A 25,949-nucleotide genomic window follows, 5' to 3' on the forward strand; every position below is an offset into this window, starting at 1 on the left:
ATTGTATAATGATAGCGTAGAGTCAACGAATTTGTATCCTTATGTCTTCAAACCAACCTAGTAGTGTTTTTCTTCGAATATATAATTGAACATTTGATCGTCAAGTTATTAGAGATTACATTTAAGCATTATACAAGAGATTATCTTCTTTGTTCCTTCTTATGCCATTCGCCAAACTTAGCTTTCATCTCTTAGTTGAATGAATGTCTAGAACTCATTTTATTTGGCTACTCCGGATGAATGCATGAAATTGCATTTCAAAAGTAGGCTTTCCTAATACCCAAATTCAGGTTCGTGAAGGCACAAGCAGATCGCATTGCAGAAGAAACAAACGAGAAGAAATTACAACGGGGGCGATATTCAGAATCCATATTCAAGCTAAAATGACACAAGCAAAACAAAGCTTCTGTTCTAACGACCAGTTAAATAAAGCAGGATAGAGTACCAATAAGTCCTAAGCCAGAGAGCTGAGATTAAACTAAACGGATCCGTATCCTAACATTAACAATATATCAACAACACCCGCCCTAAAGCCCGTTCATTCAGCAACTTAAAAAACTACAACATCTTCCGTCGTGTTCATCGAGCTTGCATACTTTACTTCACCTGGAGTAGCTAGGGCTTCGACTGTAGCTCCTGCTGTAACTCCTACTGTAGCTCCTGCTTCGACTGCGGCTTCTCGATCCATAAGGTGACCTGGAGTAAGATCGGTCCCTATACCTTTTGTATCTTGGTGAGATTGACCTGTATCATAGCGAATGAAGCTGCTTCTTAGAATCTTAATAAGCAACTACTGCTAAACATATAAGCAATCACATGGAAACAATAAACAGAACAAATACACTCAATGTCAAACCTGGAATTTCGCCTTCGAACTGGAGAGGGTGAATAACCAGGACTACGAGAATAGGTACGAGCATAGCGTGGAGAGCGAGAATATCGACGTGGAGATCTGTAATCATATGACCTACACACCAAGAAAGATTGAACACATAATAACAAGTAAGTCAACACGAGAATAGAACAAGAAGAAGCAATTTCGATTGCCTAGTCAATGTATGAATCATCCTGCATATCTCCTTACCTCCGACGTTCTCTGGCTCTCATTTCCTGGGGTTTCTTTCTGTTTTCCTCCGCAAATACCACAGTTAGTTCCCGACCAAGTAGAATTTGACCATCCATGTGATACTTTGCATCAGCAGCATCAGCTGGATCTACATACTGAACAAACCCAAATCCACGCGGCTCCCTGTACCATAAAATAGGTGTCAAACACAGCACATGCAATGAGCAACATGAATACACCTGCATACCAAAGGTGGATTATTGATTGCAGATATCCACAAATATGATTCTGGGTTTCTGACTCCAAATTATTACAAGTCATACGCTCGACACTCCACATAATTCAATAATAAACACCGCATGAATGCTAACCTTGTAGAAGCCAAAATAATAATGGAGATGGAAAATCTTCAGACTTGAACTTCTTCACAATGAACACAAACTCAACCTTCCGAACCTTCCAGTACACTTAATATCACCTTGAACAGAACTCTTATTACTTGATTGGTGCCTTCAACATGACATTCTTATTACTTCTCTCTTCTCTTCAACACAGTACTCTTATTACTTCATTCTTCTCTTCAACTCTTTAAATAAAACAATCAAATTCCCACAAAAATGATTGAAGTATTAATTTTTATTGAGCATGAAGTGGCATAACTAAATACTTGGGATGAAAAAAGCCACCATAAAAAGTTTCCAACTCCACACAAAATAACTTAATATTTTAGAGTTCATAGTTTATTTAGTTTATAGAACACCTCAAAATAAAATGCAGAACACAACACAAATCATTTTACGGAGGGAGGAGACTTCAAAATCTTTCAAAACAAGTAGCCAAGCTTTGGCCACCTGAAAGAAACTTACCCAGTATAATAATCTCGAGGCAGATAAACGTCCTTCAGTGGACCAAATTGGCCAAATGGGCCACGTAAATCTTCTGGCCTGCACACCAAATGCTTTATATAATCAAGATCTTATTCAAAGCTTTTGAGAAGGGGGGAGGAACAGCTTCCATGGTAAAATACGAGTAGAATCTAATTACCCAAACATGCATCAGGTACTAACACAAGTAAATTTTGGATCCAAAAGATGAAATTGTATTAAGATGATTTTGTGCACTTTTTATGTGATGACTTTACTTTTACTAGAACTAGAATAAATTACCTAAACATGCTAAAATACATTATAGATCTTTATTATTAACACGGAAAACTGGCGCCAGAAAACCACAAAAGTTTATAATACTGATCCTGATACACAGAATAGCAAAAGAACAGCAATTACTGTTTAAATCATAACTGTAAATACAACAAGATTAAAAATTCATTATCCTCTCATGATCTAACATACCTGCAATCTTTGTGAAGGTTCCGAACGAGAAGGCTTGTTGGCAAATCCCTACCACGGCCTCTATAGTGACCCCTAGGGCTAGGACTGCGCCTTCTATGGCTGTAACGTCTTGGAGGCGATGGACTGTAGCTGTAGCTTCTTCCTCTCATGCTGGAATTTCACACCTACATTCATGTATTCATATTCAACACAAGCAAACAAAAACCTAACCTCAAACGATAAATTTCGAAGCTATAGAAAATTATCAGCATCAACATCAACAACAACAATCCATTAGAAGATAAAAGGAGAATACAATCATAGCAATTTGAAGACGCTAATCGTAAACCATCGAATGCCAAAGCTACAGAAGATTTAAAGAAAAAAAAGAAACAACAATTGTGAAAAGAATAAGAATATCCATATCAATCTTCCGATGGATTCAAGTACGAAACAACAAAAATCAGAACACAAATGGAAGATCGATATTTACCTTATTCACGATGAGATTCTGGCGCTCTTGTTTTGTTAGATAGCAGAAAAGTGACGGTGAAGAAAAACAATGGCTTTTGATTCCTGAAATATTTGTAGCTCTACCATATTCGAGAAACTTCTCCACAATGTTGGCTACGATTCGGTACATCCAATGACACACAGTTACCGTGAGGATCAATTTATCGGGCTCGGACTTTAAATAAAACTGGCCCAATAAGGACCCGGCCCAATTTAACAACCCGGACCCATTAAGTGCTTAGTTGCATGGTTTCTAACAAGTGTAGTTACTAGTTAGTGTTATTTTTCTTCTTCTTCTTCTTCGCAACCTAAAACCCTTGTTCGTAAACCCTGAATCCGTGTTCTAAACGCAGCGCTGAGAAACATAATAGAAGATGGCACCGAACTCGAAAAAATCGCAGAAGAAGAAGAACAGCAACAACAAAGAGAACAAGCCAAGAATGGATAAATCGTCTAAGAAAATTTCTAAACCAAAGAGGGAAGAGCAACACGACGCCGCAACGGCGAAGAAGAAGTCAGAAGCTCTAGCTTTGCAGCTGGAAGACGAAGTTCCTGATTTCCCTCGAGGTCGAAACTTCCAGAAGCTTCGTTCTATGAGTCTGGCTTTGCATTTGAGTTTGAACTTTTGCTTGGTTTGGATTGGATGTGAAGTTTTGTTTTGTTTTTGCATTATATGTTTTCAGGCAGAGAAGTTCCGACGAAGCGAAAGGATGATGGAGATGACCGTGAAGTGTTTGGTTATGACGAGTTCGGTTCTGATAAAAGGAAGAAGCTGAATAAGTGGAATAGGAAGAAAGGGAAGAATACGCTGAGGAAGAGAGATGAAGCTGCAGATGATTGGGGCACGCTCTTCGGCGATACTGTCACCGGGAAATTGCCGAAGCGCGTCAATAAAATCACTCTTGGGGTAGGTTGAAGAAGCTTTGTTCAATGGAGGAATGTTTTATTTTTCCTTCTAATTTTTATGTCAATCGAAATCTTACTAGTTAGTAGTAATTTAGTTTATATGTCTAAATTATGTTGAATTATTTGTGCCGCTTTTGAGAGTGGAAAAATTTAGAGTGCAGTTCCTAAAAAGCGGTGCATATAGTATCCATGTCAATCAGCTGCGTCTGCAAAATATGGAAATTCTGAGTATGTGTTGGTGAGATGACGAATTAACTTAACTGTTGAAACACTAAATTTAAAAAATCTTTTGTGTACATTGATATGCCTGATCTTTCTTTCATAGAGTTCAAAATCATGCTGTATTCTTACTCTTTACAAATACCATTTATTTGAATCGATTTGCTTCTGCTATACCGAATTATTATTATTATTATTATTATTATTATTATTATTATTATTATTATTATTATTATTATTATTAGTCTGTCTCTGAGTTGTGGATAAATGCTTTGATCTCATGTATGCCAGAATATAACTCCAGGAACGAAGCTTTGGGGAGCTGTTGCTGAAGTAAATGAGAAAGACCTTGTAATTAGTTTACCAGGGGGATTACGTGGTTTAGTTCATTGTTCAGATGTGGTGGATCCTATTTTTGATAATGAAATCGAGGTGTGTATAAAAGAATTTGTTTTTTCTTTTCCTTTTCAATCAAGTACGATTTTTTTACCTCTCAATGTCCTTACATTTTCTGGAGTAATGGTTCTATATTCTATAAGCCATTGTTGTTATTTTGCAACTAGAGCTTCTCTCTGATATGCACTTGCTGGCATCAGGTTGGGGAAAGCTTCCTTTCTAGTGTATTCTCTGTTGGACAGCTGGTTTCTTGTGTTGTAGTAAGATTGGACCATGACAACAAGGATAAAGGAAGTAGAAAAATTTGGCTTTCTTTGCGTCTTTCTTTGTTGCACAAGAACATGAACTTAGATGTTGTTCAAGAAGGCATGGTAAGCCAATTTTTTCACATACGGTAATTTTGTTGTTAACCTTTCTTTATTTATATATATAAAAGCCTCCATTTTTTTTCTGGTTTAAAGTCTCATTTCATAAGTTATTGAAGGAAAAATCTATATATATATATATATATAAAGGGGACTGAGAAGATTTAGTATCCAACTTCCTTTTACTAAATCTCTCTGGTAAGTTTAGAGCAACTATTTTGTAGGTCATAAATGACTTGTAACGGTTTTGCACACGCTGCACACATGCTTCATCCATTTTTATCTTTTGCCACTGGTTTTGTTGGGCTTATATTTATTTAAAAATGAATTTTGGCAACTTCTGTGCACTGTATACGTGTAGGTTCTTGATGCATATGTGAAAAGCATTGAAGATCATGGTTACATTCTTCACTTTGGTCTACCTTCTTTCACAGGATTCTTACCAAAAAATAGCTTGACTGGTAATGTCACCCGACTGTTGTGAATTCCTCTTTATCGTGTATAGCATGTTTAGGTCTTGTTCTTATAGTTTTTACCCCCCCCCCCCCCCCCTTTTGTTGTCTGAGAAGGCCAGGGAAATGAGGTAAAAATTGGGCAATTTATACAAGGGTTGGTTAAGAGCGTTGATAATGTTCGTAAGGTGGTTTACTTGAGTTCTGACCCAGATACAATGTCCAAAAGTGTGGTAAGATTCCTCTCTATTTGTTATGTTCAATTTTGGGCTTTTCTTTCTATCTTTATGATTCTCACCTTCCCTTCTGATTGTCATTTCCTTTGTACATTATATGCAGACCAAGGATCTTAAAGGTATATCAATTGATATTCTAGTTCCAGGGATGATGGTTAATGCACGTGTGAAGTCAATTCTTGAGAATGGTGTTATGTTGTCATTTCTCACATACTTCACTGGAACTGTAAGCCTATCCTAACTTTGTCCGTAAATGCATACAGTATACTTAGAGCCAATAAATTTTCAAGACAAACCCAGTGCATTTAAGAGTTAAGTTTTGGAACTTTTCCATTGCAGGTTGATCTGTTTCACTTGCAAACAAGCTATCCTACAAAAAACTGGAAGGATTTATACAGTGAATCTCAGAAGGTACTTTTGATTTTGATATTTGTATGCAGTGAATGCAACTTGTTTTGCACTGAAATTCAACTGTTACATCTGCCAAAAAAGAAACTGAGAAAATAAAAGCTTAGAGCCTATTTGATTTGATAAAATGTTTTCTACTTTTAGGATTTTGTAAAGAAAAAATTGAAAATAGTAAAACAATGCAATCCTGTATTCGGTTTTTATTTCCTGGTTTCACTTTTTTTCTTCATACACACACAAATAAAAACTGAAAAAAGAAAATGAAAACACAAACCAAAGATATTTTAAGAAAAGCAATACAGTAGTAGGTAAATGCAGTTTAGAATGCTTTTTCATTGACATCTGGAGTTAAAGTATGACTCTTTTTTTTTGTTGGGACTTGGGTGAGATCTTTTCCTCTTAGAAAGAGAAAGTCTCCTTGTTTTATTTATATTCACTCTTCACTTAGAAACATACTCATCATTTGTTGACATGCTAGGATTTCTATTTTCGTTGTAATACATCGCTAAGTTAACTTTGTTGTTTCTTGTACTTGTAGCTTCATATTTTAATTCTTCATCATGAGAGGTGTCTTCACACAAGTTCAAGGACATGACTTTTTTGTTTATGGTCTATGATGTTGTGCGATCATGCTATTGGCTATTACTTCCACTGGAAGTTACATAAGTTCCTTGTTATTTTTCTAGGTTATTGCTCGAATTCTATTTATTGATCCATCAAGTAGAGCTGTTGGCTTGACACTTAATCCACATCTTGTTCATAACAAGATTCCTCCCTTTGTAAGTATATGAATCATATATGTTGGTGCTTCTTGGTGTGGGTGTTTCATGTAATGTGGAATTAATAGTTTTCTTTTCCATTCCTTTTTCCTCTATTATTAACCTGCAAATGTATTTGTTCTGTCACATTTCTTGTTTAATATTTCCCTGTTCAGATTATGGATATTCAGAATTGAAGATAATATTCTCTCACAAAAAAAAAAAGAAAAAAAAAGAAAAAAGAAAAACAAATACAGTGAAGTAATACCAATTTAGTGGCGCAAGTCCCCCTCCATTTATTAGCGAAGTCCAAAAATGAATGTGCCTTTTAATGTAATCAACTCTTGTGCAGCATGTTAACATTGGAGATATATATGATGAGTCTAAAGTTGTCAGGGTAGATAGAGGAGCAGGATTGTTCCTTGAAGTTCCTTCAATTCCAGAGTCAGCTCCTGCTTTTGTCAGTGTATGTATTTTCTCGACTAGTATTAATGATACAAAGTACAGTTCTTTCACTACAGATGAGAATCAAGTTAGCTAACTATTGTGATTAAGGCTTACCACATTACACAAAATGTGAATGATAATTAAAATTGATCTTGACAGATTGTTGATTTTGATGAGGGAGAGATCCAAAAGCTTGAGAAAAAGTACAAGGAAGGTAATCATGTTCGAGTTCGTATTCAGGGATTAAGGCTTTTGGAAGGACTTGCTATAGGAAGTTTGAAGGTTGTCATTCTGCTTCCATATTCTAAGTTGAAGATGATAGTTCAATTACTGCAATGCTTTTTGCGTTAGCATTACTCTTCCGCTATGTATTCTGTTTCTAACTATTTGACTATTTGTATATTTCGGTATCATTTTTAGTGATATGATTTCCTGAATTTCATATCATGCAGGCTAGTGCTCTTGAAGAATCTGTGTTCACTCATTCTGATGCAATGCCGGGGATGGTAGTGAAGGCCAAGATAGTCAGGGTTGACGACGATCATGCTATAGTGCAAATTCCTGGGGGTGTGAAGGCACTCTGTCCTCTTAATCATATGTCTGAATTAGATATTACAAAGCCTCGAAAGAAATTCAAGGTTTCATTCTAGTTATATATGTGCTTTTTAGCATTGTCATTTTTTGTTATGTATAGGCCGTAAGTCTCTCATGGGGCAGACTAAACATTTTCATAACTGAATCCTCTGGCTGGATTTTGGTACAGGTGGGAGCGGAATTAGTATTTCGTGTGCTTGGTCGCAAAAAGAAAATGGTGACGGTTACACACAAAAAAACTCTTGTATGTTCGATAGTACAAACCTTCTTTCCTCTTCCACTTTGTTCAATTATGTAGGATTTACAAAAATTGATGATTCAAGTTCTTACCATTATATCCCCCCTCCCCCCCAAACAAAAAAAACCACACAAATATTTTGCTAAAAAAATTGTTATGTATGGAATACAAAAAGGAAGGTTCACAAGAAATAAAGCAGACCCTTAGCAAGTGTTCACCAAACCTTTCAAAGGAACCACATGCAATGAATCAAAATCATCAGAAGTATCGGTCTCACATATTCAATTCTGATTCAGATATATGGTCCTTTTACAGGTTAAATCGAAACTACCAATTATTAGTTCATTTACGGATGCAACTGAGGGTTTGATAACTCATGGATGGATAACAAAGATTGAAGCCCATGGATGTTTTGTGCGGTTTTACAATGGGGTTCAAGGATTTGCTCCAAGGCAAGTCTTACTACTTATCTGTTCTACAAATTTAAAACCTCCAAGCTGTGACCAGAATTGGTTACTGTTGCTTCCTGAGTAATATATGATCTTCTTTTAAGAACATGAATTTCATCTTCATTTCTTCACCTTTCTGACTTTTTCATGATAAACATCATATTTGAGATGTACATAAATTCACATGCCATTGATTTATTGTTGGAATATTCAAAATCAGTCAGTTTTTCTTATTTCCATAACAAGGTAAATTATATGTTAGGCAATTTCATTTGAATCCCTTATCAGATACATTCCTTCTAATTTATTTTTGTATTTTAGGCTTGCGTTTGTTATAGTCAATTGTGGGGTCCCCGGGGGGGGGGGGGGGGGATTAATGTTCTCTCTTATCATATGTGACTGTGAGTGTATGTGTTCTTCAACCACCCCCACACCCCACCCCCGCTTCTCTCCTCGTGAAAAAAAATGAAGGACTTGTTATAATTCGATGTATTATTTTGATTAAAGTGCAGGTCTGAACTTGGATTAGAGCCAGGAGTTGATCCTGGTGCAGTTTATAATGTTGGACAAGTTGTCAAATGCCGTGTAATAAGCTCCATTTCTGCTTTACGGAGGATCAACCTTAGTTTCATAATAAAGCCCAAAAGGTATGATTCTCTTTACTTTCTCTATCCCACTTCTACTCTCAGTTTGATTTAAATTGATTTATTTACTAGTGGCTGCACTTTCTGGAGGATATCTTATCTTACCTACCAAATGTAAAAAATGCAACTTATGCATTCAAGATTTATGTGAATCTATCTGCTGATTTGATGTAGCTAACACCAACAAACGGGATTAGGCCTATTTGTTGTAGTTGTTATGTTAACTTATTAGATGGATGTCCAGCTATGATTAACGCAACACTTCAAAATTGCAGGGTTGCGGAGGAGGATAAGGTTAGGTTGGGCAGCCTTGTTTCTGGAGTTATTGACAGAATAACAACAAATGCTGTAGTTGTTTATGTCAATGCAAGTGGTTTTTCGTGGGGTACCATATCTTTGGAACACTTGGCAGATCATCTTGGTATGATTTGTTTATTCATGATATAGGCTTTCCATTGCTCCGTAAAAAATTGCATTGCTGATTATAGCCACGTTTCATGCAGGGCAAGCTAATTTGATGAAATCTGTATTAAAACCTGGATATAGTTTTGATCAACTACTGATTCTAGGTATGTTTGATACCTATAGCAGTTTGTTTCTGTGCATTTTTAGCGGCTTGTTTCTCTCCCGTTGCATTTTCCGCCCTGAGTCTCTTTCATTGGTGGTACCACACTCTCCGGGGCCTATCTGGTTGGCATGCATCATTCTTGCTCTCTTACCTTAGAGCATAAGTATCTTGTCTCCTTAGCAGTCAGCAGTGTCTGGGATGCCTCATTTTGTTTTTTGGCCTGATCTCTCCAGGACTTTTTTGAGAGGCCTTTCACCCACTTAACTAGGCCATTATATTGAATTTTTTTTGTGGTGTTTCCTTTTTTGTTTTCTTTGTAAGTTGAGTAGTTAGATGCTTCAGCATCAAGCAGATTGTTCCATTATCATATATAAAGTTGGTAAGGTATCTCGCTAACTTGTGATTTTTTTTTTTTTTTGAATTCCTAAAATCAATGTAGATATTAAGGGGAGCAATTTGATTCTATCTGCCAAAAGTTCGCTTATTAAATCTGCTCAGCAGATTCCTTCAGATATTAGTCAGATGCATCTGAACTCTGTTGTGCATGTAAGTCGACATATATGAATTTCTTTTTGTACAATTTTTTTTATATGCATGTCATTTTATTATTGTTGTTGTTGTTGTTGTTTCTTGCTTGCTATGATCAATTGATTGAATCTTGTCTGGAGCAGGGCTACATTTGCAACATAAATGAGGCTGGCTGCTTTGTCCGTTTCCTTGGTTCCTTTACAGGTTTGGCTCCATCGAAAAAGGTATTCATTCCTATGACTGCCTTCTTGCCTTCTTTTCTTTTTCTCCTGTTTATTTATGTTTGTATTCTCCATATGATAGTCTGATCTTATGACTGAGTTTTGTATAGGCTGCTGATGACCAGAAAACCAATATTCTAGAAGCCTATCAGATTGGGCAATCCGTCCGCAGTAATGTGTCCGAGGTTGGTATACTTCAGGTGGTAAATTCAATATTTGCAAACACCTAATGCAGGTTAAATAATATTTAATCTTTAATTTGTTTGTTCTTCAGATCAATACTGAAAGAGGCAGAGTAACACTCTCACTAAAGCAAACATTATGTTCTTCTACAGATGCATCCTTTCTTCAAGACTACTTTATTATGGATGAAAAGGCATGGATATTTAGTTAATCACCACATTCCCCTAATATTATTTTTATGCAATGTCATTTATAATTTTAAATTCTAATATATATGTTATACATTGTATACAACTTGTTCATGCACACGTGCATGGTTACCCTTGTTTATAGATGCAATAATGAAGTATCAGTGTAATAACAGGTAATGTGTTAGTGCATTACAATTACCGCCCGGGTCCAATATTTTAACAAAATTGGTGTACTTTGCCTATGTTATTGCTCATCTACATTTGATTTTATTGTTTTTTAATCTACAAAAGTTAAAAACTCATTTTGACATACTTGCTGTTTCTCATAAGTAGATGATTTCAATGTGTCCTCTTTTTTCTTTTTTCTTTTTTTTTTTGGGGGGGTGGGGGGTGGTTGCAGAGAAATCTAAATATTTTAATTTGTACTTACTGTCTCTCTGCTTTTTCCTGTAGCAGTCTTTGTAACAGTCTGTGTTTTAATATAATAACATTTCCTAAATGTTTATATCTATGTTCTGTGATTTTTTTATTAGCCTGTTGTCATCATATTTTTCTCTCTGATTTCCTCTCAGGAATCACTATTACATCAACCGCTTATGTAATGCATCTAATCCTGTGTCTCTGAACGTAGATTTCTAAGCTGCAAAACATGGGCTATGGTGCATCTGATTTGAAGTGGGATGAAGGATTTAGCTTTGGTGCAGTTGCTGAAGGTAAAGTCGAGGATGTTAAAGATGTGGGAATTGTTGTAAGCTTTGAGAAGTATAATGATGTTTTTGGTTTTATCACCACTTACCAGTGTAAGTTCCTCATCTATGTCATTTAGTTACCGAGCATTACAAGTTGGGTGATTCTTAGTTAAGTGCAGCTACTACTACTTATTGCAATATAATCTTGTAGTGGCAGGAACTACCTTGGCGAAAGGCTCCGTTGTGAAAGCAGTGGTTCTTGATGTTGCGAAAACAGAACGGCTTGTAGATTTAACTCTAAAACCAGAATTCGTTAAAAGATCTGAAGAAAGAAGCTCCATAAGTCATTCCACCAAAAAGGTTCAGCTTACTCTCCCTGCTGTTTTACATTTGTGTTGAACATGGCTGAGAAGAGTTGAGAAAAAAATTTAATGAAAATTTAATGGCATGGAGACCTGAGATTTAGTTTTCTCTCTGTCTCTATTATGTTCTTTCTTCTCTATAATCCTGGTTTGTCCACTACAGATAGAAAAGAGATGGGGTTTTATATTTGGTTATCGGTAAGGTCTTTTTTCCCTGAATGGGAGGCCTGTTGCACGAGTCCCCTACCATCATTCCTTCTTGACTATTTGTCCATATTAATGTCATGCATGCCTTCTATACCAGAAACGTCGAAGAGAGTCACTGAAGGACTTGGTGTTGCATCAGACGGTAAATGCAGTAGTGGAGATTGTCAAAGAAAACTACTTGGCAAGTGTTCACATTTTCATTCAAGTTAGCCTTCTAGTGAAGGCTTTTTTTTTGCTGCTTTTTAAATACATATTAACGTCCTATATCTAAATTATTATCTCCAAATCAGGTCGTATCAATACCGGAGAATAATTACATCATAGGATATGCATCCATTTCTGACTATAATACTCAAAGGTTCCCCCAGAAAAAGTTCCTAAATGGACAGAGGTGAGGAAAATGGGTTGAAGCTATTTGCTCGTCCATTCATGTTTATTTTATCCTGTTCTACCATGGCATTAGAATTGCTATGTATTAGTGTTGTCATCATGCAAACCCTCACTTCTCTCCTTCATGCCGGTTGATGCTTAGGAGAATTCTGATTGAATATGGTAATTGGTATTTGAGAATGTTCATGTCCAACAACGGGTATTGAAATGTCACTGGAGTATATTAGACATGATTTTTTGAATATATTTCAATGGTTTAAAAGATGACGTATATGCACTTTTATGCATTCCATTTTTTGTTGATATTTTATGTTTCTTAATTATAATGCTTCACCTCATACTTAGCATGATTTACTTGGTCAGTGTTGTGGCTACTGTTATGGCTTTTCCAAGTCCTGAAACTTCAGGAAGGTTGCTTTTACTTCTTAATGATGCTAACGAGACATCTAGTTCCAAAAGAGCGAAGAAAAGGTCTATCTATAATGTTGGGTCTCTGGTTGAGGCAGAGGTATGTGGGTTTGTTTTGTTCATTGATCTTGTTGATTCTTTGTTGTCATTTTCATATGCTATCTCTTGTATGTATTGAATGTGATCGTGGCTAGAATTTCTTATTCAAATTTTTGTAGTCTTTGGTCTTGTGACTTGTACACTAAAGGAACGTGTTTCATGAATTTTCGCAGATTACTGAAATCAGATCTCTTGAACTTAAAGTTAAGTTCGGTATTGGTCTACATGGCAGGGTGCACATATCGGAGGTACTTCTATTTTGTTTCTTGTTTCTATTTGAATTAGCATTTTCATTTGTAGTCTTGTTATCTAAAACGGGTAGCCCAATGTATGGGGCTTCCACCATCCTTCTATTGTAGACATGTCCCAATGCTTATCCCATTTCTCGTTTGCTTTTTATTAGCATATTTTTAACTACTCTTTTTCCTATCTTCTGACAGGTACATGATGATGTAAATGATTTGGAAAATCCGTTTTCCTGCTATAAAATAGGGCAAACAGTGACAGCAAGAATTGTTGCAAAGCCTAATGAAAAAGATAGCTACAGAAAGGGCTGGGAGTTGTCAGTCAAACCTAAAATAATTGCAGGCAAGTTTTTCCTAGTAAATTGAAAAGGATATGAATTATTGAAAATTTTGGCCACTGCATAAGTAGGGGGGTATAGATTAAGGCTTGTGAACTTCAATGACTAGTAATTTGTTTTTGTTTTGAATGCAGCAACATAGTGTGCAGTATCATTTCGTATCTGAAGTTGTATTTACTGACATCAGTTATTTGTTAATTGCAAATTAGGCAATTCCATTTTCTCTCCCACTTTTGTTTAGCTTTGGTTTGGTATTCTATGTTGCAATTTGGGAATCCTGTCTGTTTAATTTTTTTCCTTAAAAAAAAAACATTGTTCTTTTATTAATGTTAAATTTTCTCATTATCTTTCAATTTTTAGTATTTAATCCTCTAATTCAATGCAGGTTCCAGTGACATCGGAGAAAATGAATCTGGTAATCTTGACTTTGAAATTGGGCAATGTGTTGCTGGTTATGTATATAAAGTAGAAAGTGAATGGGTCTGGTTGGCGATATCTCGAAATGTTAGTGCCCAGCTACATGTTCTTGATAGTGCTTTTGAACCCAGAGAGCTTCAAGATTTCCAGAATCGATTTCATGTTGGACAACTTGTTTCTGGTTATGTTGTGAGTATTAACTTGGACAAGAAACTAATGCGGTTAATTCAACGTCCCTTATCTACTCTCCCGTGCAGAACTAGTGATGAGCCACAAAACAATGTTGTGCATGCGGAATTAACAATGTATATTCATGAAGGAGATATTTTAGGCGGTAGGATTTCTAAAATACTTTCAGGTGTTGGTGGGTTGCTTGTCCAAATTGGTCCATATATCTATGGGAAGGTCCACTTTACTGAGCTCACAGATACATGGGTGCCTGACCCATTATCTGGATATCATGAAGGGCAGTTTGTCAAATGTGTAGTTCTTGAAGTCAGTCAAACTGTCAGGGGTACTGTTCATGTCGACTTATCATTATGTTCTTCAAGAGGGATGCTTTCTCAAGATTCTGAAGATGTTCAAAGCACTGGGTAAGTAACTACTAATCCATAGCCCGTTATTTATTGCAGTCACTATTAAATTCACGTGTCTGAACTCTGAATGCGTCTCTCAATATATTTATTCGTTTTTCTTTCATTTGTACAATTAAAATTATTCAGTGTATCCTTTTTAAGACATTAAGAACATATATTCCATCATTCATATCCCAACAAATCAATTCATCTCAACTTTATCATTTGTTGGGAAGTTCTTTTTTAGTCTGCCTATATAATGTAGTTTTTTATAAAAGGACTATCCTCCTCTTGAATGGCTTTACTTTGGATGTATATTCTTTACTTATGCTAATTAATCTATACTTTGAAATTAAACAACTCTTTTTCCGTCAAATTTGATTTTGAATCACAATATCTATGGTATGGATCTTGAAAGAATTGATTTTCTGTTCTTGTGTATGTTTGCTGCATGCGTCCACTTTTGAATTTATTGCAATGATGGGTAAATTTTGTTTATCTATTTTTTAATTTGGATACGATTTCTATGACATTCTTCTATTAATAATGTTGTTATTGTTGATTGTGTTGAATATTATTAATAATGGTTTCTCAGGCATGATAATGGTAAATGTGTGGAGATGATTGAAGATATTCATCCTGATATGGTTGTAAAGGTACTAGTTTCATTTCTTCAGAAGTTATTATTGATTGCCTTCTTTTTAGGGCTGTGCTTGAGCTTCTTTAATCTGGGATATGCACTTAGTCTTGTTAGATCGAGTTTGGGCTGTTAAAAGCTGGTAGTATTCATCATTTACATGGCTAGTGATACTCTGTTATTTTGAGGTGCCAAATATTATCTCTGTATAAAAACTTCGATGATTTTTGAAGATGAAAATTTTTAATGGGCTAGCATTTGCTATTGCTTTTTAAATTGTTACTCTTTAAAGGATTGTTCTTCACTTGTGTGCTTGAGTTGAACTTTTCTTCATGATAACTTTACATGATTGTTGGGATTAATTGCTCGATGTTGCCTTCATTTTCTTATTCAATTTTGTTGGGAAGCTGAGATGTACAACTTGAATTGCTAAATAAAGCAACATCAGATACTTGTTACAAATAAAGATAGCCCCTTGGAGATTGGGAGTTTTGATGATTTTGCTCAACTTACCTTTTACGTTGTCTTTAGTTCATGACTAAATGGATTTCTTAATTTTGTAATATTTTTTTCTCTTCTGCAATTTCCTTCTGTATAAAGAGTACATTCACCTTTTCTAAATGCAAGTGCTCTTTTTTTTTGGTGATTATCTTGTGATATATAATGTTTTGCATTTTGATTACACGATGACCTAAAATTCTCTAGTTACCATATCTCGTTAAAAAACTAGAGTTTCATTTGTAGTATTTTATTGTCTATTTTAAGAATGTCTTGGTGTAATAGACTGTGAATTTGACTTTATCAGCCACTCAAATATATAAATAGGATTGGTGCAGTACATGATTGCTAGTTGCTGTTGATTTAAATATATTGATGAAGGTTCTGAGACTTAATTTCAAAACCATATTACTTTTCGATTTTTTATTTGTATACTTAATAAGATTCATAAAGCAGTTGCAAAACTTCTAAATCAGTAATGCTATTTCACCTGTTGTAATATTGGTACTTTTAAGTGTTGCTCTCTGTGATGATCTGCCATCTTGAGATTTGGTTGCTAAATCTGAGTGTGGATTGTGGTGTGAGCTGTTTGTTTTTTCTCTTTGAACTTTTACCTGAACATTGGATTTCACAATTTGGATTAAGGTTTTTATTTGAATAAATGTCTTCTTTTGGCTAGGGTTATGTTAAGAATGTCACACCAAAAGGTTGCTTCATTTCACTTTCACGAAAGATTGATGCGAAAATTCTTCTATGTAATTTGTCCAATGAGTTTGTCAAAGATCCTGAGAAAGAATTTCCTGTTGGAAAGCTTGTAGTTGGCAGGTAAGCATCTCACATTTTGTTTCTCTCCATTTTCTAATATGATGTAAACGAAGAGATGTACTAAGATTGCAACTAACAGGGTTATATCCGTGGAGCCCCTTTTAAATCGTGTTGAAGTTACATTGAGGACATCAAGTGGTCCCAGGAAATCCAATTTTGAAATTCTGGATTTGAGTAAATTTCAAGTTGGAGATGTAATATCTGGAAGGATTAAGCGTATTGAGCCATATGGTTTATTCATTACAGTTGATGACACAAACATGGTATTTTGACATTCTTTGAATCCATTTGTGGTCCATGTATTTGTAATATGAAATCTTGTGGTCAAGTTAAAATGTATTCTATCACTCATGTGCTTTTTATAGAAAAAAAAGAAAATATTAGTGATAACTTGGTTCTGTTAACTCACTTTGATATGCTCCTTCTATGTTTAGGTTGGATTGTGCCATATATCAGAAGTTTCTGATGATACTATTGAGAACATTGAAACAGAGTATAGAGTTGGACAGCATGTAAATGCAAGAGTATTGAAGGTAATTCATGTCCATAAACTTCAAGTATGATATTGGAAATAGCCTTCTTCGTGTGCTTTAATTGGCACCAAAACTTCTACCCAGTTAAAGCGAATAGCTCCATGTATGTTGTATGCTTGGAAAGGTCTAGCTTGAAAATCTATCTATATTTTCTGTAACTTATTCATCTCCAGTCAGGTTATGTGTTAATGGTTCAGGTGCGCATTATAATGAAGACAGAATGGTTTAATTTGTTCTCAATATATATATATTTTTTAATAAAAGATGAATCTTCTGGAACACAGTTATGCTATTTATTAACTTATTTAGACTCTAAACCATCCAATTTATCTCAAAATTTGGTCCACCAACTAGAGTGCTAGATAACTGCCATTCAGAATTACAGACAAGTGTGTTTATTGCAAACCCTTTTTACAATCAAACAATTGAAGCCATGCCAAAAAAATTACATAGAATCAATGAATCATGATATTGGCATACTTGACTTGGTTGTACTACACCACATAGCTTCATGCTTGATCATTTTCGCTTTACATGCATTTTTCCTTATATCAGGTGGATGAAGTAAAACAGAGAATTTCTCTGGGAATGAAGAATTCATATATGAGAGATGAAGATGCACATGGAATACCTTCAGATCAACAATCAGATGAACCTCTTGCTGATAGAATGACATCTATGGATTTAATGACTAGCAGTGTTCCTGGAACCTCTGATATGGAAATTTTAGATGAAATTGATCAACTCCCAATTCTTCCACAAGCAGAAGAAAGGGCGTCCATTCCACCATTAGATGTTTCCCTTGATGACTTAGACAAAATTGATATAAATAACACCAATCGCCAAAGTGAAGAGCATTCGAATGATGAAGGCACAATAGATGAAAAGAAAAAGAGGCGCGAAAAGAAAAAAGCAAAGGAAGAAAGGTGAGTGTAATACATGGAATGCTGATATGAGTTTTTATTATTTTCAACTTTTAATACATAGCAGCCATACTGTACAGGGAGAAACAGATAAGGGCTGCAGAGGAAAGACTACTGGAGGAGGATGTACCAAGAACAGCTGATGAGTTTGAAAAGCTGGTTAGAAGCTCTCCTAATAGCAGTTTCATCTGGATAAAATATATGGACTTCGTGATTTCTTTGGCTGATGTTGAGAAAGCCCGCTCTATTGCTGAAAGGTACATACAATTGGTGCCTTGAATTTCCAACAACCCCCTCATAGACACTCCGCATAAATGGTTTGCACAGTAATTCATCATTCTGTATTTTTCCCGTCATCTGAATTTGTCGTCCTGTTCTGCTTCCAAAATTTTATAGGGCTTTGCGGACAATAAATATTAGAGAAGAGGATGAGAAGCTCAACATCTGGAAGGCTTTCTTTAATTTAGAAAATAAATTTGGAAATCCTAAAGAGGTAAGAGAGAGTGTGTGCAATTTAAATTCACTACATCGGTCTCTGATGTTCTATCTTGCTGTATCCTTACCTAAAATCTGTATGTAGGAGGCTCTTATGAAAGTTTTTCAACGAGCTCTGCAGTACAATGATCCCAAAAAAGTATATCTAGCACTTTTGGGACTGTATGAGAGGACTGAACAACAAAACTTGGCTGATGAACTTCTCAATAAAATGACAAAGAAGTTCAAGCATTCTTGCAAGGTATTGTGTGTTCAAATAAAACAAACTTCATAATAAAAAAAATGTATGCAACTTACTCTGCACTGGATTTTAGGTTTGGTTGAGACGTGTACAAAGTCTTTTGAAGCAAAACCAGGATGGAGTTCAACCTGTTATCAACCGTGCTTTGTTAAGCCTACCAAGGCGCAAGCATATTAAATTTATTTCCCAGGCAGCCATTCAAGAATTCAAGATTGGGGTTCCAGACAGAGGACGATCATTGTTCGAAGGAATTTTACGGGAATACCCAAAGAGAACAGACTTGTGGAGTGTCTATCTAGATCAAGTATACCCTTCATCACAAATATTCTGTCTGTATTATTACTTTATTAGTATCAATCTGAAGCTAACATTCCCCTGTACTTTTAACAGGAGATTCAACACAAAGATGCAGATGTAATTCGTGCACTTTTTGAAAGGGCAATTACTCTGAGCCTACCACCAAAGAAGATGAAGGTGTGTACTCATATACATTCCCCATCCCCGTTTACTGATCTTGGTTTTACTCTCTTTCCTTTTAGCTTAACTAGTCGTTGTTGTCTTGATTGGCAGTTTTTATTTAAAAAATATCTTGATTATGAGAAGTCCCAAGGTGATGAAGAACGAATTGAATCCGTGAAACAGAAGGCAATGGAATATGTCGAGAATACTCTGGCTTGATACAACCATCACTGCACTGGCTTCGAATTTCTCAGCTTGCAGCCATTGTTGAGTCCTTGAGTTGAGGCTAACATGTCTTCACAAATCACAGAGAAAACAAGATTTCAGTGTTTGTTGGAGCAAAAAACGTGTTCACCATAATTTGACTACGTGAGAGCATGTTTAATGAGTTCGGGATATCCATTAGATCCATCAAATGTGTACGGGAAAGAAGTGTTTTGGCCAGTCACCAAGTTTGGTGGTTAGATCGAGTATTAGAAAGGAAATAGAAACCTGTATTCTTACTATTTTTCTGCCCAGTTTTGCTTTTTCTTTTGGGCTGTAAGTTTTAGTTATCATAAATATTTTGTCCATTTGTTGTTCATCAGCCTCATTTACCAAATTTTGCCCGTTGTCCTTCGTATTAGACAATGTAACGTTTTGAATTGTGTATTCGAATACAATTAATTTCACAGACCCCAAAAAATTAAAATGGACTGTAAATGCTCAATTTTGAGTTAAACTCCAAAATCGTTCTCGGATTGACGAAGTGCACGGATTTGGTCCTTGATTTATCAATTGCACCGTTTAGGTCCTTAATATTGTAAAAAATGCACCGAGTTGGTCTCTTGTCTTATTTCCGGCTATTTAGATTTGCCGCCGGCAGTGACATGGCAAATCAGTGCCACGTAGTATACCACGAAATAAAGACGTATGGTTTTTGACGTCGTTTAACAAGAAAGAGTTAAAACTTTGTAACCTCAACGTTTGTGATCACTTGATCGTCTTTTTCTTTTTCTGAACTTAAACACTTGCGCGACAAAATCCTCTGGTCTATAACTGTTGTCTAGGGTTTGTTTGGTGGAACGATTTGGCTTGGTGTATTTTGTTAGTACCCTGAATTGTATGTGCGATTGAAGTTGTTGAGCGAAGGAGAAATGGTTCTTTGTGGATAATCCTCTTGTATCCTTTTCAGTGCCATGTCACTGCTGGCGGCAAGGGTAAATGGTCGAGAATAAGGCAAGGGACCAACTTGGTGCATTTTTTACAATGTCGGAAATCTAAAGTCCTAAACGGTACAAATGGTAAGTCATGGACCAAATTAATGTATTTTGTGAATTTCTATTTCAAGAATCACTTTAAAATTTAATTTACTCAATTTTTTAATCTTTTTTTGCTCTGCCCAATATATTGTGCATATTTTTGAAACTCTGTTGAATGCAGAACTTCTTATACATAATAATTTTTAACATTTACTTTAAGATACATTTTAGCTAAATTTATACTCTCATTATAGGTGGAAAAAATTTACTATTTTTAGTAATTAAAATTCTTTTTAAATTTTAAATATTCCCAAAAAAATTTACATTCTCCTAAAATATGCTATTCTCCTTTTGTTTAGTTATAGAAACAAAATAGTAACAAGTGAAAATTATAAGTGTGGGTTCCATATAAATATGTTCTTTTCATCCAAGTCCATAATATAAATTCATAATTACAGAGATGGAGAATAAATATGGACAAAATTGTCAACTTGATCTATTTTTTATAACTATCCACCCTTTTATCACTTATTAAAGGGAACGAACCCTCTCAATTTTTTTAATAATAAAAGAAATAAAGAATAATTTCACCATTAATTTTATAAGTGAAATAAAAAAAATATAACAGAGAACACAATAAAAACTAAAAAGTTAAAAGATCATATTTTATTCCTTCAATTTTTTTTAGCAAGTGAGAGCATCTATTTTCGGTTATAAGATCCATAACTAATATCATTATGTCATTCTTTGACTCTTTGTATTCTCTTTCAATTTTACTCAGTCATGTATAATAGTAACACTTTTTTGTTGTCTTCTTCCTGAAAGGAATCACAAGGAAAAAACTTGGCCATGATTTCGCTGGTGAAGGAGCTTTGGAGAACTCTCCTCTTCCTTTTCTCCATGCAATTCTGGAGAATGGGATTGCTTTGGACCTTTTCCATTGTCTTTTCTCATCACCAATTAATCAAAGATTTCTTCTGTTCCCAACGACCTAAATCATATTACAGATGTTCCCCTTGTGTAGTTCCTGTTAGGCCCGTTGCTGTGGTCACAGGTGTAAGTCTTCTTCTCTTTGGCTTCAAAATCAAAAGTTGATTATTTTATGCCAATTTTGGAATTAATTTTTTATATCTAATCATACATGATTAGATGTATGTTACAATGCATAAAAGTTAACTTATATTTTTATTGGATTTATATTTTCTAAAGTTTTGGTTCATGAAGAATCATGCATCCTATGTGTTTGATGATATGTGCCATTGAATTTAAAGTACATGCCATTCTCTTTGGTTATGGAAATTTTGTTATATTATATGATTTGGGTTTGTTTTGTTGGTGTAGGCAACATCTGGCCTGGGATTTTATACTGCTTATGAACTTTCCAAAGAAGGATATGTTGTTGTGCTTGGTAATTATTTATGCTTATGTCTTTCTCAATCCCCTCTTATTATTATTTTGGGGTTTTAATAATCATGCTAGAAATAGATTGCATTGTCCGTGAACAAATAACTTGTAATCCTAGTCTATGCAATGTGTGCCTAAGATTCTAGTTGTGAATGCAGTTGGGCGATCGCAGCAGTTGTTGCTTGAGGTACCTTTTATACACATTATGAGATCATGGTGGTGATTTCCAACCTCGCCGTAAATTTTTTATGGGTGTTCTGATTGTTTGATAGGCGGAAAGAAAGATCAAAGCTTGTAATAGAAATGCGCACCTCAAAGCTTTTCAGGTAGACCTGTCATCAGTTGAATCAATAATATTGTTCAGAAAGTCCTTGCAGCAATGGCTGTCGGACTCTGATTTGCACAGCTCAATACAACTATTGATAAATTGTGCTGGAATACTTGCAACTTCACCTAGAACCACAGCTGATGGATATGATCAGTAATAAACACTTCTCTCTCTTTTTGATCTCCCCTAACATTCACTCATTGTATTAATTAGGTTTTATGTTAGTTAATAATTGTAAAGCCTCTGGAGGCAATGTTTATAATGTATGATCAACATGAACTTTGTGCTACCAAAACAGGGAAAGACGCATGGAAGTGTAGCAAAAATGAATTTATTTTCTGGGTCCTTGATCCAGAGTAAATAGCTGTTTTGTACTCATACACTTCACATTTGTCTGGCGTCTTAGTTTTATAATTAATAGTAATTTTTGAAATCGATGAATGATTCAAGCCATTCCTCCCAGGATGATCGGTACAAATTACATTGGTGCATTTGTTTTGACAAACCTTTTGTTACCACTTCTCGAAAGCAGTAATGTATCTTCCAGAATTGTGAATGTCACATCCTTTACTCATCGAAATGGTATGTATAGTTAATTAATTATTATAATCCGTACTTTTTATCTATATTTTTGTTTGGTGACTATGTTGCATGAGTTCGAATCTTCTCAATTAGATCACAGTGCTTCTCCTACAAACCCTGCTCAGGCTCTGTTCTTCAGTTACTGATATGCAGGTTGATGATCGAACTGTATCTGGGAAAAGATTTTTGAGTTATATGCAATATCCATATGCAAACATCTATGAGTATTCTAAATGTAAGCTATATTTGGTGAATTTATGCAGCTTATTTTATGTCTTTAACCTAATTCCTAACTAGAATATAATTTGTTGAAGTGTTCCTTCTCCTCTTCACCTTTGAGCTTCATCGACAGCTACGCTTGAGGGAAAAATCTCACCAGATCTTTGTCGCGTATGCAGTTACAAATCTTCTTACTTACGTTTCCCTTTGTTGGTCTTATTTCCTAGTGCTCTACGAAAATGCTGTTCCCAAGTGCTATGTTGTACTTTTCTTCTGTTTTTCCATTTACTTCTCCAGCTTTCATGAGTTAAACTAGAAAATTTAATTATGTGTGTTAAAAGTTGTGTTTAAGCTTTATTATTGTTAACATTCAGTTTCCATATTGTTGACATTAGTGCTGCAGATCCTGGAGTTGTACAAACAAATATTTTGAGAGAAGTTCCATCCCTCCTTTCCTTGTCGGCACACTTTGTACTGAAGTATCTGGGCCTTTTGCAATCCCCTGAATATGGGGTCAGTTCCATAATTGATGCTGCCCTTGCGCCACCAGTAAGTACACTTTTCATGGGACTAATTAGGTTTCTTTTTTTTGGTCCACATTAACTTTGGAAATAAACAAAAATTTTCTCATAAAGTAGGAAATTAATATCAAGGTTCACAACAATGAATTGAAAGATTCTGTTCTTTTTGTTGTGTTAATTTTACTGTAGCTCTTTCGCATGTATGCATACATGCAAAGTGCATACATGTTACACTTTTCTTGTGTTGCATTTGATCATTTATTATAATCATGTATGGATTATGGAGTATAGTTAGCTTAATATTGATTTCAGGGAACTTCTGGAGCTTACTTCTTTGGGGGAATAGGTAGGACTATTGAACCTTCAATACTTTCAAGAGATGCTGGTTTAGCACTTAAGCTCTGGGAAACTACAAGTAATCTGCTATCGAGGACCCCTTTTGGCACTGAAGAAGATTAACCAGATGTAGCGTTTGATCATGGGTTAAGACGTATAACAAAGTGCAGATGTGACACTTGCCTGATGTAGATTGATAACATGTTCTTCGAATGAAGTTCTGAAGTTTTTGGCTCTTGGAAGCTACCACCATTATCTATGATGTGGTAGTATAGTTTTTTAAATGTGTTTAGCCACCAACACATTACTAGTATTCAGCTTTTAATTTACCAGATTGAGTATTAGAAAGGAAATAGGAACCTGTATTCTTACTATTCTTCTGCCCATTTTTGTTTTTTCCTTTTGGGCTGTAAGTTTTAGTTATCATAAATATTTTGTTTTTCTGACGTATTAGACGATGTAACGTTGTGAATTGTGTGTTCAAATGCAATTAATTTAACAAACCCCAAAAGTATTAAAATGAAACTATGATGCTCAATTTTCTAATCTTTTTTTCTCTATCCAGTATATTGTGCATCTGTTTGAAATTGCGTTGAATGCCAGAACCTCTTTGTTACCTCTTATTTTAGTTCCTCATTCTGAGTAACTCTACTTTTGGTTCAAGTAGAAATTTGGTTTGTTCTGGATTTTTATGTCAAACGTTTGAATTTGTCGTTAAATTACTTGTAATAAAGGTGTCTATGCTGGTGTAGAATATCTAGAAATGAACATTGTGAGCATTACCAATAACCACACATGAATTCTTATGTATGTAAAGTGGACAAATGATGGAAGGAATACATAATCGAGCCTCCTTTTTTAGCTCTTGCCTGGCTTCACCTAAAAGTAACAACTAATTTTGAAACTACCCTTTTTCTGAACAAAATTTTTGTGCATCAAGGTTGGTGACAAGATCCATGCTAGCATAGTTATAAAATTTTGGTGTAAACTGATTCAAGGCGTCGTCTTCAGTCGCCCGAGGAGTTGTGTTTGCAAACAAATCTATTTTTATATATAAAAGTTTGATACCTAAGTTTTTCTATATTGTGTTTAAGCCATATTTTCCTTTCTAACGATGCCATGTCAGCAATTTTGTTTACTTGGCAAAATTTGGAAATAAACCAATCATCTTTTGGTAAAAAATTTTAAAAAAATAAAAAAATTCTTATCTATTATTATTTAATTAATATATAAAAGTACTAATTAAATACAATATATATATATATATATATATATATATATATATATATATATATATATATATATATATATATATATATATATATATATATTAGAAGTGTCATAATAATAATAATAATTATGAAAATTTTCATTTACAAATATTGAAATTTTACAACTTATACATGTTAACACTCTTACTACTACATTATTAGGCCTACTTATGCATGCTACATAAGATTCTATTATTCTTTATTTTTTAATCTCTCATATTAATTAGCAAAAACTCCTTCAAGTAAGTTTAAATCTGTCACATTTTCTTATTAAATACATTCAAATATATCATTATCATAAAACAGAATAGTTAAAGTTTGGAGGGAGGTGAGGTGGGCAAGTCCCTTGCATTCCAACATCAAGTGTGAAAGATCCAACCTTCCTTTGGAGGCTCTTCACACACTCGCTGTATTCATGAATGCTTCAGAGCTCACCAGTTTCTCACTGTAGCTGATTTGAAGATGTCTCAGGCTACAGTGTGGATGTCCTGTATCAGACAAATCAATCGATCCTCAACTCTTGTAGTGATGGGAGTATAGCACTCACTGGAAAGTGGAAACAATATGTGGGAGGAACAATGGGAGATGTGTAAATTATTAAACTATCCTTCCACCTTAGTCCATAACAATAAAAAAAAGAAGTCTCAGTAGCTCACAAATTCAACCCAACAAATTTAGTCTTTATTATCTTATTTTTATGTTATTTTCTTATCTTATCTTATCTTTTATTTTTCTTAGGCCAATGTTCTATACATATTTAGTTTTACCTTTATAATTCAATTCAATTCAATCAATCAACAATTAATAAAATTTCTTCATCTTTTCTTTTCCTATTCTTTCACAATTTTATCATAAATAGCCTAATGGCCTCCAATTGATAGTTCACGCAGTAAAGGAGGTAGCACTGATGAGAGTAACATTGATGAATATAAACATATAAACAATGTCATTGATGCCAACATAAAAATACTTACAATTGTTTCAAGTCAATTC

At 34.8% G+C, this 25,949-nt stretch overlaps 3 protein-coding genes across 8 annotated transcripts; 2 read left to right on the plus strand and 1 right to left on the minus strand.

Moving 5' to 3' along the window:
- Positions 1–291: 291 nt before the first annotated feature.
- On the minus strand, positions 292–3,034 carry LOC112756664 (serine/arginine-rich SC35-like splicing factor SCL30A). Its single transcript, XM_025805291.3, has 6 exons — positions 2,891–3,034; positions 2,419–2,582; positions 1,933–2,010; positions 1,085–1,249; positions 857–967; positions 292–744 (listed from the first exon to the last, which is right to left on the minus strand). The coding sequence occupies exons 2-6, from the start codon at positions 2,565–2,567 to the stop codon at positions 603–605; spliced, it is 645 nt and encodes a 214-aa protein (XP_025661076.1). The 5' UTR covers positions 2,568–2,582; positions 2,891–3,034; the 3' UTR covers positions 292–602.
- Positions 3,035–3,168: 134 nt separating this feature from the next.
- LOC112756620 (rRNA biogenesis protein RRP5) lies at positions 3,169–19,750 on the plus strand. 3 transcript variants are annotated; one of them, XM_025805240.2, is made up of 40 exons: positions 3,169–3,477; positions 3,594–3,817; positions 4,327–4,467; positions 4,632–4,802; positions 5,158–5,257; positions 5,366–5,481; positions 5,588–5,710; positions 5,824–5,895; positions 6,579–6,671; positions 7,003–7,116; positions 7,257–7,379; positions 7,550–7,735; positions 7,861–7,935; positions 8,245–8,381; positions 8,891–9,025; positions 9,298–9,443; positions 9,526–9,591; positions 10,030–10,136; positions 10,262–10,342; positions 10,450–10,524; positions 10,614–10,715; positions 11,345–11,513; positions 11,614–11,762; positions 12,069–12,152; positions 12,262–12,362; positions 12,725–12,869; positions 13,042–13,116; positions 13,309–13,456; positions 13,837–14,461; positions 15,039–15,099; positions 16,258–16,403; positions 16,483–16,666; positions 16,838–16,936; positions 17,492–17,862; positions 17,940–18,116; positions 18,256–18,352; positions 18,440–18,595; positions 18,669–18,899; positions 18,986–19,069; positions 19,166–19,750. In XM_025805240.2, exons 1-40 carry the CDS (start codon positions 3,285–3,287, stop codon positions 19,271–19,273), a joined length of 5,790 nt encoding a protein of 1,929 aa, XP_025661025.1. In that variant the 5' UTR covers positions 3,169–3,284; the 3' UTR covers positions 19,274–19,750. The 3 variants fall into 3 exon arrangements, 2 of the variants coding, with proteins under 2 accessions (XP_025661025.1, XP_072077832.1); XR_011874732.1 differs by having other exon boundaries at positions 3,173–3,477; positions 17,927–18,116; XM_072221731.1 differs by having other exon boundaries at positions 3,210–3,477; positions 4,340–4,467.
- Positions 19,751–20,988: 1,238 nt separating this feature from the next.
- Positions 20,989–24,210, plus strand: LOC112756633 (uncharacterized). 4 transcript variants are annotated; one of them, XM_025805273.3, is made up of 9 exons: positions 20,989–21,351; positions 21,637–21,703; positions 21,858–21,886; positions 21,972–22,180; positions 22,491–22,609; positions 22,749–22,844; positions 22,924–23,006; positions 23,224–23,377; positions 23,662–24,210. In XM_025805273.3, exons 1-8 carry the CDS (start codon positions 21,145–21,147, stop codon positions 23,332–23,334), a joined length of 921 nt encoding a protein of 306 aa, XP_025661058.1. In that variant the 5' UTR covers positions 20,989–21,144; the 3' UTR covers positions 23,335–23,377; positions 23,662–24,210. The 4 variants fall into 4 exon arrangements, with proteins under 4 accessions (XP_025661058.1, XP_025661042.1, XP_025661069.1 ...); XM_025805257.3 differs by having other exon boundaries at positions 22,924–22,999; XM_025805284.3 differs by having other exon boundaries at positions 22,924–22,999; positions 23,232–23,377.
- The last annotated feature ends 1,739 nt before the right edge of the window (positions 24,211–25,949 follow it).

This window comes from Arachis hypogaea, chromosome 2 (assembly GCF_003086295.3).
Source record: "Arachis hypogaea cultivar Tifrunner chromosome 2, arahy.Tifrunner.gnm2.J5K5, whole genome shotgun sequence".
Classification (NCBI taxonomy): Eukaryota; Viridiplantae; Streptophyta; class Magnoliopsida; order Fabales; family Fabaceae; genus Arachis; species Arachis hypogaea.